The sequence below is a fragment of the Myotis daubentonii genome, chromosome 18, assembly GCF_963259705.1.
Source record: "Myotis daubentonii chromosome 18, mMyoDau2.1, whole genome shotgun sequence".
NCBI lineage: Eukaryota > Metazoa > Chordata > Mammalia > Chiroptera > Vespertilionidae > Myotis > Myotis daubentonii.
This window is the reverse complement of record NC_081857.1, coordinates 41,569,692-41,585,925: the sequence shown is the minus strand read 5'-3', so window position 1 is coordinate 41,585,925 and position 16,234 is coordinate 41,569,692. Positions and strand designations below refer to the sequence as shown.

The 16,234-nt window shown below is 48.4% G+C and overlaps 2 protein-coding genes across 5 annotated transcripts in view; one reads left to right on the top strand and one right to left on the bottom strand.

Annotated features, from left to right (window-relative positions):
• Positions 1-514: 514 nt before the first annotated feature.
• On the bottom strand, positions 515-10,816 carry EXTL2 (exostosin like glycosyltransferase 2). 2 transcript variants are annotated; one of them, XM_059675092.1, is made up of 5 exons: positions 10,085-10,816; positions 7,650-7,716; positions 5,017-5,444; positions 4,357-4,427; positions 515-2,463 (listed from the first exon to the last, which is right to left on the bottom strand). In XM_059675092.1, exons 2-5 carry the CDS (start codon positions 7,655-7,657, stop codon positions 1,975-1,977), a joined length of 996 nt encoding a protein of 331 aa, XP_059531075.1. In that variant the 5' UTR covers positions 7,658-7,716; positions 10,085-10,816; the 3' UTR covers positions 515-1,974. The 2 variants fall into 2 exon arrangements, with proteins under 2 accessions (XP_059531075.1, XP_059531076.1); XM_059675093.1 differs by having other exon boundaries at positions 10,716-10,800.
• A 94-nt stretch (positions 10,817-10,910) lies between these two features.
• Positions 10,911-16,234, top strand: part of SLC30A7 (solute carrier family 30 member 7) — a 36,038-nt gene continuing 30,714 nt past the window's right edge. The window contains exons 1-3 of one of the 3 annotated variants that reach the window (XM_059675182.1): positions 10,911-11,176; positions 11,363-11,464; positions 14,477-14,590. In XM_059675182.1, the coding sequence (XP_059531165.1) occupies positions 11,097-11,176; positions 11,363-11,464; positions 14,477-14,590 (296 nt within the window). In that variant the 5' untranslated portion in view covers positions 10,911-11,096. The remainder of the gene's footprint in view (positions 11,177-11,362; positions 11,465-14,476; positions 14,591-16,234) is intronic. The other 2 variants (XM_059675179.1, XM_059675180.1) reach the window with 2 other exon arrangements.

Below are 16,234 nucleotides of genomic sequence, written 5' to 3'. Positions count from 1 at the left end.
GGCCACTGTAAGTGGGAAAGGCATTGTGCTGTGTTCACACGCTGTCTCCTTTATTCCTCAAAACCACCCCGAGGTGGATGCGATTCTCATTTTGGCAGACGAGGACACGGGCTCCAAGAGGTTTGGTAAACATGAAGTCTAGGAAGGATCTGGGCCCAGGGGCTCTCCTGGAACACGAACCCCTAAGCTACAGCTTTCCCTTATGCGGCTTCAGGCCTGAGCTTAACAAGAAGTGCAGGGAAAGGCGGTTCCAGCGCAATTCCAGCCACAAGGCAGGGACTTCGTCCCACAGGCTGTGCTTCACGCGGTTTTCCTATTTGCTGTACGTCTGAAAAATGATGTCATTGACTTAGCGCTGCTCAAGTGTAAGGACACAAAATGGAAAAAACAATCTGGGATATTTATCCGGTGGGGAATGTAGGGAATGCCTCTGCCTTCCCCTGAGCAATGTACTAGAACACGGGAGACGTTTGTAAAAAAAACACGAGTCCGCTTAATCAACACAGAACACCTGAACGGTAGAAGCTCATTTTATTTATGTGACAGTGCAATCCCAAGAGGACAGAGCAGATAACTAACATTACATTCATAGAGAGCTTCTGCTTTCTACTGGCTTCATCTGACTGCGTCAACACACACACACATGCCAAGGCAAAAGAAACAACACATACTGGACTACCTACACAAAGACCTCATTGTTGGAACATAAACCAGGATTATTATAATGTTTTCACAGCTTTGCAATTGTAGGGATATAATGGCATTATGGGAGGAGGAGGGGGAGGGAGAGGAGGAGGGGGAGGAGGAAGAGGGGGAAGACAAGAGGCCTACGTAAGTGCTCCTCGCTGCCAGTGATGAGCAAGGACCAGACACCGCGGAACACATACCAGTTCGTACAGCAGAGTGGGCAATGCAACCTGACCTGTGCAGACTCCCCACAGAATTCCTCCACCATGAGAAAGACCCTTTATTTCTTCCTGTACCTATTAATCAAAATTGCATGATGAATAGTGCCTTAGATCTTCTTTTTGGCAGAGAAAAAAAAGTTCTCAATGCAAGAAACTGACTGTGTATAACAAATACGACTCTAGCATCCATGTGATAACCTCTGCCCCAACAGTAAAGACCTTTTGATACTAGAGTTTTGACTTCTGCCTGTGCCTACTCAACATTCTTTCAGAAGGGATATTTTATAAAAAATAAAAACCAATGTACCATCTCAAGGTCAGGCTCAGTGACAAAAATGCACTACCCGAACCTGGTAAAACATCGACTCCTCGCCGCATGTTAGCTGCTTATAAAAAGAGCAGCTGCACTTTCCCGTGATCCATGCAGGAAACGCGCATGGAGATCAAGCAGAACAGAGACGTCCTTCAGCTGTGACATGAAGCCTCAGAGTCCTGCAGACTTATGGGCAGAAAGAAAAGCACGATGGTTGCCCCAAAGCCGAGCCAGGCTGAGTCAGCCCTGGGAAGGCTGGCTGGGGGACCACAGGAAGCTGGACACCGAGTCAGGAAAGTTCCACTGTGTGATACGGTGAGACCTCTCTCTCCTCGTGCCTTTTTCCAGCACCACGGGCGCTTTGCTTAGAAGCATCTCAGGCTTTGAATGCAAACGACTGTCCTTTAATGAAAAGGCTGAAGCGCTTCTGGTCCTGGAAACAGCTCACGATGGGTCCTTAAGGCAAATGCCAGGCGTCAAAGAAACTGTAGGGCCATTTCAGAATGCAAACCATCAAGGCACTGCCCCAGGAGTTATGTCCGCGCATGAACGCTCCTCACAAGAAGAGCTCCCGGCTCTTGGGTTTTGAAGGTCATGTGGCTTTTACATCCAAGAAGTGCTGCAATGTTTTCCTTTGTAGAGACTTCCAGGGTGGATAAAAGTTCATGATGTTGCTTAAAAACAAACAAGCAACCACAGTGTGGAGAAGCTATTCAACTACTAAGCCGTGTGAGGTTTGTTTCTGCTTGGCGTTCACAGCTTGCTTTTGTGGTTGGCATAGGGAAAGCCGAACTGAGCGATCATGAGGTTGGAGTACTTGAGGGGCATGCCGCCGTAGACGCCGACCAGCTTATTGACGCAGTACGACCTCTGCAGGAAGTGCTCCGCTCGATGCCACATTCCCGAATGGCCCCCACTGGTTTCTTTTTCCAAGTTGCCCATGTTTACAGGTTTTACAAACACCCCCGAAGTCTTCCCGGTGTGCTTGGCAATGAGGAAGTTCATGGCAATGTCATCACAGTTTTGCGTGTCATCGACCAGGGCGTGGACGGCTGCGGGCTGCCTCTGGAAGAGCTCGAGGTACTTGCTGCTGAAGAAAGAGGCCCCGATCAGCACCATGGAGTACTGGTCACCGTCCCCCACGCCCGGGGTCTGCAGCTCAAAGCCTCCGTAGCTGTAGACGCCCGACGCGGTGGAAACGTGCTTCCTGGGGACAAATCCTACAATTTGGTCAGGAAATTGCTGAACAGATGGAAAAAGAACAAGTGAGTGGACATTTCTTTAGAGCAGACAAAGTGGAAAAGCAATGACTTATTACAAAGAGAAGGAAACGAATCTGCCAGCTTCATTTTATTCCTGTTTCACTGAACTCCAGGCAACTTCATATGTCCAGGTCCTGACACGTTCACAGTCAAATTCCTTCACAGCCCAAATCCCTAGCCTTGCAGACGTTGTCCTGATTCACACACGATCTGTATCAATCACTGCTAGTCACCAGAGGCTGGTTCTGCCCAGCGCACCTCGGGGGAGCGGCTCCATGAATGCTGCCTATGCTAGGAGCCATGACACAGTGTGATTCTTTCGAAAACTGTTCTGATCTCTTAGGATTATGGGTCTACATGTATGCGTTTACTGTATTTCCATGCGGATGCCAAGTTCCTGAAAGTTACTGTGTCACTGTTGATTTTTAGACAATGTTATATCTTTATCCCTTTTCAGCCTGGTGTTTCCTTTTAAAAAATATGAATATATATAATGAGATGTGTCAGGATCACTGAAGAAAGGACAGCAGTAACATAATATTATTAAGGTGAGAGTGACTAAAACAAATCAACAAGCAAAAGAAAGCCAGTAAAGCATGTGAAAGAGGTAATAGACACTAAACCAGTATCTCTCTCTCTCTCTCTCTCTCTCTCTCTCTCTCTCTCTCACACACACACACACACACACACACACACACACACACGCTCTCAGGCAGGGTTAAATCCCATTTCAAAGTGTGCATGGAGAAGGGGTTCTATGGAAAAAAACCTCACGGTGATCTGATCATAAATCCCTAATTGGGCAGGTCATGGCAGGCAGTCACGCCCCAGGCCTATGACTTCTTTAGTGAAAGGTTTCTCTTTGCCTTAAGCAAGCCCTGTCCCTTAGCACGCCTTTGAAATGAGCAAAACCACCCGTAGGAGAACACGTAATCTTAACTATACTATACTCCAGAGATTTCCAACAGGTTGCTATAAGAATGTTTAACACAAGCAGTACCTGACTACTTAGTCAGGAGCACTGACCTTTCCCCCTTAGATTGTCACATAAAAAAAAAATGACAACTGCCAACACAACAATAGCCGTCTGGTGTGAGTGAATAAAAATTATACCTATTTTTATTGTCAGACCAGCAAAAAATATATTTTTGGGGTGCCGCAGAATTGTAACTAAGGAGGTTACTATCATGCAAATCAGACCATTTACTGGGGAGCACTTGTTTAAATGTTGGACAGGGTTTCAGTGTTCATCTGCAGTGTGGTTTCAGGTAACTAGTGCAACCGCTAAAAGCCAGCCCCTGTTAACACACGGTCAGCAGGAAAGCGCTGTATTTCTAGAATGGTGGGCCAGTGAGCAATCTGTGCCTGTCATCCCAGCAGGATGTAGGAAAACACCGCGCACACCTGTCACGGCAATGGTGCATGCAGAATTGCCATTAGTGATTTCTAAACCATGACCACAGAATCAGGAGTAAATTTTGTGGCTATAGTAAGTGCTTTCTTTGAACAAAGGTTAATACAAAAATACACTTCTCATCTGAGACATGCCTGTGGCCCTGCGGAAAACAACTCTGGATGCCAGTCTTTGCTGGACCACACACTAGGTCATTCCTGCACTGCTCTGTGGGAGGAAGTGCTGGCCTTCCACCCCAGAATCCCACAGATAAGTCAAATACAGGTAAAGGCAGCATAACCTGCAGGCTGGCTGAACGGAGCACAGGAAGTCTCGATGACCACATCACAAATGAATCTCTCTTTTGGACAAAAGCTGCCCCAGCTGTGTTGGATGACACCACATTAAACCACGCTGCTCTAGGTAAACACCAGATAGGGCTTCATGCTGAAGAGTTCACAAAGGATTGGGCAACCTTACCTGCCAAACGGAGAAAGCAAAGGCAAGGTCTTGGGCGCTAATTAGCATGTCGTCATCGACCATTAACACCGCTGAAATGAAAGGGAGAAATTGAAAACCGAGCCATTTGGAAATGAAAACACAATGAGTAAGATACACCAGTGTCTATACAGATTGTTCACACCAGGTCCTGTCTAACAAATTAGTAAATATATGTATTCTTCGAGAGATTTGTCTAGCAGAAGTTTTTATTTGAACTGTAACTGATTTTTATAATTGCCTGAGGGGGAAATTATCATGTAGTTATCACCTATTATTGTAGAAACTAATGAAACTATAACTAAGTAACACCGAGGTTCTTTAAAGCAAATGATAATCTCACGTGACTGCTATGTAGAAGGCGGGGGCAAGAAATACATTAAGCTTGGGTGGCATCCACTAGCTCTGAGACGCAGTATGTGCAGGCACAGCGTGTCTCCCTTCACAGTCACAACCTCTTGTCCCTGCTGTAACAGGGACGTGCTTTCCTCCCCTCGAAGCTGCTACTTGACGTTGTGGAAATTGTCCCTGAAGTTTTTCAAAGTGCTTTCTTAAACTTCCCTCTTCTTCTCTAAACAATTAAGACCAGAGGAATCCAGCCATCCGCCTATGTCCCAGCTCCCTGTAGCTGCTACGACTCACCCTGGGTCTCCAGTTCAGGGAAGGCCTGGAGCCGATTTCTCATCCTGTTGGTGGTCTGGGGTTTGAAGATCACGGGCACGGGGTGCGGCCCCAGAGAGTTCCATAAGTCCTCCGGTGGCTTCTCCCCGACATTGTTCCACACCACGATGGCTTTGTGCAGCTGCGGCACCGCCTGGTAGTGATTGAGCAGCCGCAGCAGCAGATCCGACCTGTTGTACGTCTGCATGATGAGAGTGAAGGAAGCCAGGGCGGACTGGCCCTGGGCCTTCACCTCCCTCCGCCACGAGAGCATCTTGTCGTCTTTGTTGTTGGGAAGGAGCGTGGTGAGGGCCCCAGCCACCAGGAGCAGCAGGAGGACGGCCACCAGAGAGAGGCGGAGCACGCGGGTGCCCAGCGCTCTGCCAGGAAGTTTGCAGATGTGGAAACACCTGGAGGAGCAATGGAAACAAAACATCAGCCTTCTCATGAGTCTCCATGCTTGTTAATGAGGAAAGCTGTTCATCTGGTCTTCGTTGGTTCAAGTTCACTATCCCCGCCTCCTAGGTAAGGTGGTTTGGGCCGGGGCAAAAATAAGAAGGCCTGTGAATGACCCTCCCTCCGGGATCTTCCTGCTTGGCAGCTGCAGACGAAAGGTCTACATGCCGAACAGGAAGAGTCCACATTTTGCTATTACGGATAACGCTGCCATGAACATTCATATACAAGTTTTTACGTGAACGTGTTTTCATCTCTCTCGGGTATATACCTGTCTCTTAAGAAAGACCTTACGGCATTTTCCACAGGGAAGGCCGCCCTGCAATCTGGCCTTTTTAATCCCCCCTCCGAGAGCCTATATAAAGCATCACATTCCTTCTCAATACTTTGAGCTAGGTTTGCTTTATCCTCATTGAGAGGAAGTAAAACACACATTAGGTATAAAGTTTTTCAAAGCCCTGCCTCCTTGAATCTAGCTGTGTGTTACTAGGCAGACAGTGAGCTCCTCTTTCCCCTCAAAGTGCACAGGTCTGAACGGTGCTGGATAAAATTTCCTGCGAGCCTGGCATCTTTCTCCTGGAATTGCCCACTGATTGCAACTATTGTGTGATAATGATGGTGTTTGGAAGTGACCAATCCCAGGGACATAGATTAGGGCAGAGGAAGGAGTGGCCTTATTCCTAAGAGGAACATTATGACTTGTAAGGATGCGAGGAGTCAATGCATCCTATGAAGAAAGCCTAGAAATAGAACAGCATTTTTAGCCCAGTACAGTGCCATGCGAAATTAGTTCCAGAAATGAGTTGAAAAGAAGCCCAGTACCTCTGTAAACACATCACTCTCACCAGGCCGGGGTACGGGAGCTTTTCATGTGAACCTCTCTCTGTTTTAGGCACAAAGAAAAAGAGGGGAGGCAAGCCTGGAATATTCTACGGACCCCTCTCCCAGTATTTACATACGCTATACTGGCTTTCAGCAACCGGCTCACATCTGTAATCACCTCTCTGAGAGAAACAGATTTTCAGACACATACATTATAAACAGTTTTAGATATCAAAGCTAACATGGAAGCAATCTCAATTCACATGGGCTTTCTAACTTTATTACAGGAAGGTCAAAATACGTCTGTGGTAGACATCTGTCAGTCAACAAACATTTATGGGGCTTACCACGCGCCCAGCGCTGGCCGGCACTAGGGATGGTAAGGAGCTGGCCCACCCAACGTCTGCCCTCACAGCTTACTGATAGCAATGCAGCGGTCAGACCCTTTCCCCCTTTATGCTACATAGTATCTCAAAGCAGAAAGAAGGGAATTAAAATACACCCACCCCATTTCACAGATGGGATAGCTGATGTAGAGAATATTAAATACTTTTTGCTGAGCCACTGGAAGAGTGGTAGGTCAGAATAAACGTCCAACTCTCACACTCGAGTCTCTTTATATTCTTAGGGTCTTTCTTTCTTTTCAGCTCTGATCTAATCCACAAGAATATTTCAATTTTATAGGTACTGACTTTCCTCTATAATCTGAATTACTACTTCAAAAGATAAGATCAAAAAGACACCTTATGGTATTTTCTAACAGACCATGGCTCAAGCAAAAACTTATTTCCAAGGAAACAAAGTTACCTCTATAGGGAGGTATTTTTTTCTCTAATAAAAATACAGGTACCTCACCCCTGTTCATAGCAGCATTATTCACAACAGTGAAAGGGTAGAAGCAACGCAAATGTCCATCAAGAGACAGATAAACAAGATGTGGTATATCCATACAATAGAATACTATTCAGCCATAAAAAGGAAGGGAATTCTGATACCTGCTACAAAATGGATGAGCCTTGAGAACATCATGCTACATGAAATAAGCCAGGCACAAAAGACAGATACTCTATGATTCCACTTATATGAGGAACCTCGAGTAGTCAATTTCATAGGCACAGAAAGTAGAATGGTGGTTGCGGGGGACTGGGGAAGTGGGAAATGGGGAGTTAACGGGTGCAGAATTTCTGTTCTGCAAGATGAAAAAGTCCTAGAGATGGGTTGTTCAATAATGTAAACATACTTAACCCTACTGAACTGTACACTTAAAAATGGTTAAGGTGGCAAATATGTTTATTTTATCACAACTTCAACAGAGCCAAAAAAATATTGATACTTACCTCATCATGATAGTTCAAATTTTTTTCCTTATGGCTTCAGTAATTGATAGGAACAGACTCTCTTGACCTATTAAGGGGAAATAAAAAATTGTCTGTGATGTTTTTGTCAATTAGCAGGAACATTTAAAAAATTTCTTTCAATGCCATTGTCCACAGGCTTTGAATTATTTCTAGAAATTAAAATTTGCTATTCTGTCCTCTAAAAATCACATTTAGGTAATGAGGTAGATCATGCCATCCTACAGGCTGGTGATAACACTTCCACATTTTTGTTTTCCTCTTCCTCTTCAGTATCCAGAAGCAGAATAAGCAGATCATCCCCACTATCTTGTGTGTTTACACATTTGAAACCAGAACATACTAGTATATGCCATAGAGCAAACTCTCTAAACGCAGTAGCAATTACCGCTTGTATTCAATTTCTAGATTCCTAAGTATCTGTAGATTTTTTACCCCACAGCTCCTTTTCTCACTACAGGGTCACAAGGCATTCCATGTGAAACATCTAAAAAACCATGGCCCCTAAAACAGGGTTGCGGATAAATGCCAGGGCTGATGACCGAGGAATGGCAGGTGGCATCCTTCCGGTTCCTCAGGGCCTATTGCCCGAAAGGAGCTAGAGCCCCGGCTGGAGAGGTTCTACCCCTGAATGCTCTCTGCTCTCATTTCTCACAACCCTCCATCACACGTCTGAAAAGCTGGTTTTACTCCCCCAGAGAGTCTGCACAGTTAACCTAATGCAATTAATTCGTAGGAGAGGGTATAAGCAGTTATTAAAATGTTCAAAGTAGATATCCATTTATTGGTTTTAAACTGTTCATTACCATGCCACCTATTTACAGGCTCATACACCCACGTAATCTTGTAACATGAACGAATCAAAAATCTGGAGACTTCTAAGATAGTGCCTCTGTAATGACCACCAGAAAAGAGCTGAAGAATCATTTTTTATTTTCCAAAATCATGTTCTTTCATGATACAAGTTACGGAAAGGGCAAAAGGATGACAGTACACATCAAAGACTCACCGAGCAATAGCGGTCCCTCCCCGCGGGCCCAAGGGCAGCTCTGTGCACCTACACCTCATGGTTCCAAAACCCTGAACACACCTGCCCGTCACGGACCCCCTCCTCAGCTTCTTCCACGAATTCCTCGGAAAGAACCTGGACTCACCTGGACCTGTGACCCACCTCCTCCCTCACCCCCACCGGCTCAGAGCCCAGCATACAGGAGACTCTCACTAAATGACTGCGGAAGGAATGACAGAAACCAACGCTGGCTTGGACAACATGTATTGGACAACATGGGCACAGACACATTTTTTCACAATGACAAGAGAACTGAGACACGGTCAGGCGTTTTCTGTTCACACAACCGTCCCTGATTCCAACGGTGCAGTTTATATCCCCAAGGCCTTGGCGCTGAAGTTGATGGTTGTGCCGCCCAAGACGGAACGCTCTGAGGGGCATCGCAGCGCCCCTTCGAAAGGAGAAGGCCCTTCGGTCCCAGGAGAACCTACGTTAGGTCTTCGGGGTGGAGACGGGTGGGATTTGGGAGCCCCAATATAACTGAAATTGAACTTCGATTTCTCCAACTCATTTTAAAACGATTTGAAAAGATCCCTGCGTGAACCAGTGGAGCAATTTATAGCAATGCTAAAATGCACAATCTCTTCTCTTTTTTTGTCGTTGAATTTACTGGGGTGACATTGGTTAATACAACCATCTAGGTTTCGGAGGTTCACTTCTATGATGCACCATCTGTGTATTGTACAGCGCGTCCACCACCCGAGTCCATCTCCGTGTGGCCCTCCTCCCCCCACCCCCCGCCCTCCGCCTCCGGGACCACCCCCTGCACCCCGAACTCCGAGGCAGGCGGCAGACACACAGGCTCACCTGGCGCCGTAACCCATCTCCTTCCCCCCACCCTCCACCGGCTCAGGGCAGCCGACCTTGAGGGAGGGCTCAGCGGCTGGAACCTGGCCATTCCTGCACCTCCTCGGCCCCTGCAGTCACATCACGTTGGAATTCAGCCGTCTCGCCGACAAGTCCAGTTGCCGTGGAAATCCTCACCCTCCTCACCTGGTGCACCCACTTCCTGCCCGAGTGAAACTCAAACTCTAGGACGGATACAAGTAAACGCTCCCAACGGGCATGTCCCCGCGCTTCAGGTAAGAGACGGATGAAACACACGCCAGGAAAGGCCACGGCCACGCACCCTCTCCAGAACGTACATTTCCGCGATCTCTTTGCACCGCAGTTTGAACGAACACGAACATTTTTTTTTTAATTAGAGAATAAGTAAATTATATTTTCAAAACTAAAACTAGCCACTCACTACCCCCGCCGCCCGCTCCAGCGAAGGTCCAGGACCGGAGAACCCCATGCACTCCCCCCGGCAACCCTTCGGCGCCCAGCGCCTCTGAGACGTGCTCACCTGGGGGCGGGGTGGCCCGAGCCCCGCGGGTCGGGTTCAGGTTCGGGTTCGGGTTCGGGGCCACACGCGGAAGGGGCGTCCCGCCGGCCCACTCGTGCGCGTGCGCGTTCCTGAAGCCCGCGGCGCTGGGCCGGGGTGAAGGGGAGCGGGGACGCCCCACTTCCTGTCCCACCGCACCCCGAGCCAGCCCTGCCGGCCCCGCTCTCCCCGCGGTGACGGGGGTCACTCACGGGATGCACCTGCCCGTCCCCGACCACGTCCGGGAAGGCGCCCGAGGAGCGTTCCCAGGACCAGGCGCCCTGCGCCCGCACACGCGCCCACGGCCCTCAGGACCGCAGCTGCCCACTGTCGCGCGTGGCCGCACGGACGGGCCCGGCGCCGAGCTCGGGCTGGCTGGACAGGCAACCAGCACTGGGCTGCCCGCTGAGGGCGCCCTGCGAGACCGTCACTGGCGCTGCCTGCGGAATGGCGGCGACAGGACGCGTCGCCCCCTGCATTCCCGGGCTTTGCTGCCGCCCGCGCCGGGGTTTAACTCGAACGGGGGACGTGGCGACGGGGCGGGCCCAGGCCGCGCGCCTCCGGGGACGTCGAGGCGAGGCGGTTGCGTGGGAGCCGCGAGCGCCCGCCTCACCTCAGGAGTTCCTTCTAGAGGGCGGGTCGCGGCGCCTCAGACCCCGCGGGGCTGCCTGCCATCCCGCCCCGACCCCCACGGCGCCTGCGCGGCAGCCTCGCTACGCCGGCCCTAAGCCCCGCCCACCGCACACGACACGCCCACCGCACAAAAGCCCCGCCCCCACGTCCCGCCCCCTTTCCCGTCCCAGGACGCGTTGCGCGGCCCGGGCCGGAAGTCGGCGAGTTCCCGGGCGTGTGTCGGTGTCTGTGTCTCGTATCGGCGCGCGGCCCGGGACGATCGCGGGGGATTCCCGTCCGTAGGCGTCACCACTGTCACCACCATCACCCACGGAGCCGCTTCCAGAGCGCGGGAGACCCGGCCCTTCGCCGGGCATTGAAGATGTTGCCCCTGTCCATCAAGGACGATGAATACAAACCACCCAAGTTCAATCTGTTGGGCAAGATCTCGGGCTGGTTTAGGTGCGGGGTGCCCTGTGTGCGGGGGAGTGGGGACAAGGCCCAGGCCGAAGGGTGGCCCGAGGTACAGGGAAGGGGGTGCTAGGGACACCCTCACTTGGGCACTGGGAGGGTCTGGAGAGGGGCTCCGGCGTCCGGGTCCCAGCCCCGCTTGGACTCGCGCGCTCTTGCCCACTTTGTCGTGCCCAGGTCGATCCTGTCGGACAAGACGTCTCGGAACCTGTTCTTCTTCCTGTGCCTGAACCTCTCTTTCGCTTTTGTTGAACTCCTCTACGGCATCTGGAGCAACTGGTAACCGGAGGGGGAAGGGTTGGGGCGGAAGCCGGGGCTGCGGAGACCGGGCTCTGTTTGCTGAATGCCACGTAGCTAGTCGCCGGGAGGGCCAGGTCCTGCCGCCGCGCCGCCCCTGCAGCTCAGTTGCCGTCTCTTGTCCACAGCTGCCTGGCGTGGCTGCGTTTCTTAGCATCGGGGCCCACGCGTGCAGCGGTTCCTACGATTTGGGTCCCCGATCCCCCTCCCCCGGCCCCCCCCCCCCCAGCCCCCACTCTGTCCAACAAGAGTGACAAGTCCCCTCCTCATTTGGGCAGGTGCAGAGAGTCTGCCCACATCCCTTAGCGTCTTTGTCCACTTCTTTGGAATTGGGAGAAACGCGCTTCCTGCTTCCCGGGGGAGTGTCCTTGCCTGGGGGGGGGGGGGGAGTGGCCCTTGGATTTCATCCTTAAGATTCCGAGAGGGATGCCCAAGATGTTCTGCTTACTCTGTTGTTAGATCTTGGAATGGGGAAGAGGTTTACACGGGGGACCTCTGGACAGACGCGTGTCATCTCTTCCATTCACCTCTCTCTGATTTTGTGCCGAAACTGTCTCAGGGCTTTCTAAAAGCTTACCCCTCATGGTGTTTGGTGGTACCTTTGTTGTTGTTTGTTCGTTTTTTAACTGCTTTGGGAAGAGGTATATCCCATGGAACTCTGGAAGTGAAATGCTATTATCTAGTTGTTTGCTGTTGAATAACTTCAGGGTCTTATAAAATTGTTCAACCAACAATACGGTCATCACGCTTCTGGGCGTACTGATTGGTCTGTACGTCTCCTATCCATTGGAGAGTCTGATGAAAGCCAGCCCTCAGTCTTTTATACGAGACTTCAGCGTGGTCCTGGGTTCCTCGGCAGAGCTCGTGGACCCTCAGTTAAGAGCCTGTGCCGTCCATGCTTCGTGTTCTGTTCATTAAGCAGACGTAGTCTCTGTTCACTGAGGTCCATTTTCACAGACAGTTGCTGTCCTTGAGCTTCATCGCTGTGGAAATTGAGCAATGACATTAGATCATATCCCCAGTTTTGGTGACAGGTATACTTTTATATGAAACGTGGACTACTTTTCAGTGCAGATGTGGATGCAGTTTTGTCAGTAATCCTCAGCAAATCATGAAGGTCATCGTTGAGCGACCACTTGGATAGTAACTGCATGTCGAAACATGGTCACATCTCAGTATATGTCATAACCGTGCTGAGTCCGCTAGGAATCAGATATGTGTGCCCTGTAATAGTAACCCCCTTCACTGTATTGTACATGTTAAAGGCGCTGTATAGTTGACCCTGGAACAACATGGGTTTGAACTATGCAGATCCACTTACATACAGGTGGTTTTCAACCAATATGTGCAGCACTGTAAATGTATGTTCTCTTAGGATTTCCTTAATAATATTGTCTTTGCTCCAGCTTACTTTATGGAAATAACCCAGTATATCATAATATAACACATGTGTTAACTGATTATTTATGTTACTGGTAAGGCTTCCGGTGAATAGTAGGCTATCAGTAGTTAAACTTTTGGAAGTCAAAGTTAAATGCATTTTTTACTGCACAGGAGGTGGGTGTCCCTAACCTCCCTGCTCTTCAAGGGTCAACTGTATTGTCTTCTATTGGAATAATCATAATTTATTATAAGTATACAATATTTATATCCTTTATTCTTCCTACATTATGCCATATTGTGGCATATGTGCTGACTGTATCAAGACTATCTTGGTTTATATATGTAGAGTTTTGCCATAGTTACTTTCTATTACAACACATTATATTTTACTGTGGCCTACCATTGCATAAATTGCTATGTGAAATGTCTTGTTCAGTGGATTCATATTTGAAGTGCATAGATTGTCTCTTTCATGGAAAGTCATTTTAGATAGTAATTCTTTTGGTCTGTAGAAAGCTATTGAGAAAATTATGAAAACCTTGGATTTCCAAGCTGTTGTCGAAAGTCACCAGTACGTAAGGAAAACGTGAGTGGTACGTGACTTGTATTCTGTGGCTTGCTCTCCTGACCTAAGGCTCTCTTCTCAGATTGTCCAGATACGTTCTAGATTTGGAGTCTAGCACTCACCCAGTGTCTGTTATACCTAGCTCAGGTAGCTGGTATTCCTCTTCCTGTTCACCTTCACATCCACAACCACTGCTCCCCACGATTAACTTTTATCAGTGCGCTGGGAGTACAAATGTGTTCCCATTAAAGCGTTTGCAGATTTAGAAAATGCGTGGGCCTTTTCGTAATCTGGCTTTCTATGTCTTCTTTAGATACCACGATTTTTAGTTCCCTTTGTTGACGGATCAACAGTTTCTTTATGTGACTGGATTATCTCTGTTTCTGAAGGTTCCACGAGAATTTTAAGTTCCTAGAGTGAATTTCTCACGGGAACTTTGTCATTGTAATGTCTGTTTATTTTCATTCTGGAATAAGTAAGTCTCAAGATGTTGTGAACATGAAATGTCAAGAATTTTTTTCTGTTTGGAAGAAAGATGAATAAAATATACTCATTCTTCGCAAGTGAAGGTTCTTAGAAGCAGTTGATCTTGTTGCAGCATTCTGGTTCTTGTTCAGAACCTTCATTTTAAAGTGAAAACTTAATTAGAGTTGATGTATATTTTTGAGGATGAGACTGTACCCTCAGTGGAAGAATAGATAACCTCTTTATTTTCCCCACATTAAGTGCCCATTGCCTTTCAGCTTGGCACTAGCATGTAAACTGTATTAAAGGAGGGATCTTCTGTCTAATTCGGGCACCTTACACATGGTACATAGGATGCCTGATACATATTTGCTGAGTGAAAGAATGAAGGAACAATGAATGTATGGAATTAATCTACCTGTACTGTTCTTCCCCCCCTCCTTTTCTTCTTGATCATATTTCATTGCCGTCTTTCTGGAAGATTCCTTCCTGATGAGCAGAGCTGACGCTTAGGTTTTTAGAGAAGGATGCCTCCTGTTTGGTTACTATTCTAATACGCCACCATGTTTGTTCTTTTCCAGCTTAGGGCTGATTTCCGACTCTTTTCACATGTTTTTCGATAGCACTGCCATTTTGGCTGGGTTGGCAGCGTCTGTTATTTCGAAATGGAGAGATAATGATGCTTTCTCTTATGGGTAAGACTTTTTAAAATCCTTTTTGTTGACATGTAAGAAACACAGAAAAATACACAAATCTCAAGCTCAAAGAATTTTCACTAATCGAACACACTTAGGGAACTTGAACCCTTGAGTCTCTTTCGTCTCCTCCTGGTTCCTTCCCACAGGCGACCACCGTCCTGACTACATGGGGTAGTGGCGCCTGGTTCTGAACACTATCCCTGTCATCTACAATATTTACTTCTCTCGGGGTTTTTTTTTTTTTTTTTTTTGCATCTAAGTTTTTTTGCTTAGGGGTAAGGCATCTTGATTTTACCCAAAATTTGTAGGTGTGATTGTTACTAGATAAGGGAATTTCTCAACACTTAACCTAGTTTTTTGAAGCAGATGAAAAAGTAAAAGTTGTAGCCTATGTAAATGATCCTGTTTCTTTGTTTTTAGGAGGACATTTTGCTGTTGATTTATTTAAAATCATTCTTTTCCAATATGGTTTCATGTTACATATCCTCTTCAGCTCCGCTTTTATGTACAGTCCTTCCCCTCTGGCTGAGTTTGGAGAGTGACTCAAATATTCAGAGGGTGTTTTCACGCGGGGAGGATCCCACCCCCAAGCCTGGGGCCCTGAGGGGCAGAGCTGGCTTTTTCGCATCTCTGCTGGAAGCCGCGGTGGTCCCATTATCTGACGGACTCTGCCTGCGTGGGTTTTTTTTTCTTAGCTTATAGGACATTCTGCAGGGTAATTACATCCATGTGTCAGAGGCGGTGAGAACCAGTATCCTCTTCCTCTCTCCTGCCCGCTTTCTCTCTGCCCCCTCTGCCTGCTCCCTCTCTCACTCCTTCCTGTCTGTCCCACCCCCCACCTTCACAGTCTCCCCTTTCTTCACTGTCTTTCTGGTCACTGGGCCTGTGTTCGCTCCTTCCTTCTCCCCTCACAGCCTTTTCCTCCTCTTCTCTACTGCTCTCTCCTCCCCTTTGCTGTGTCTCTCAGCTCTTTTCTTGTGCTCCCTCTTCCTCTCCCTCAGTCTCCTCTCCAGTCCCTTTTGCTCTGGCTTTTCGCAGTCTGTCCTTCCTTCTTTCACTGATTCCCTTGCCTTGCAGGTGCAGGACCTCCATCCTCTCCCTCCCCTGCTCCATCCACCCTCCTCCAGCATGCTCTGGCTCCTGCTCCCTTCCCACCTTCTCCTTCTGCCCAGCTTTGCCTGTGCTCTGGAGCAAGCATCCTCTGCTTCTTGCACATCCTCTGTTCTCTTCAGATGCTTGCGGGCCACTGCTTTGCTCCTCCAGTGATAGAAAGATGAGGAAGATGTAGCACCTGCCTTGGGGAACCTGGGGTCTGATGGGGGAGCAATTCTGTAAAAATAGTAACTGCACATTTGACAGGTGCTGAAGGATGAAGTCTAGGACAGAACTTGCTGATTCGGGGTATCACCAGAGCATTAGGTTCCTTGTCAACACTAATAAAAGAGAAAAATGGTAATTGGCGTACGAGCTACCCTTTTCATTGGCTAATCAGGGCTATATGCAAATTAACTGCCAACTAAGATTGGCAGTTAACTGACAACAAGATGGCGGTTAATTTGCATATGTAGGCACAATGCAGGGAGGTGAAAGGGAAAGCAGGAAGAAGCCCCCTGCCACTGACAGTGATCGGAAACCCAGGGG

Coding starts and splice junctions, on each gene's coding strand:
- EXTL2 (XM_059675092.1), bottom strand. Junction 4,428..5,016: donor CCCTGAACTGGAGACCCAGG/GTGAGTCGTAGC, acceptor CTTTCATTTCAG/CGGTGTTAATGGTCGATGAC. Junction 2,464..4,356: donor TTGCTTTCTCCGTTTGGCAG/GTAAGGTTGCCC, acceptor CCATCTGTTCAG/CAATTTCCTGACCAAATTGT.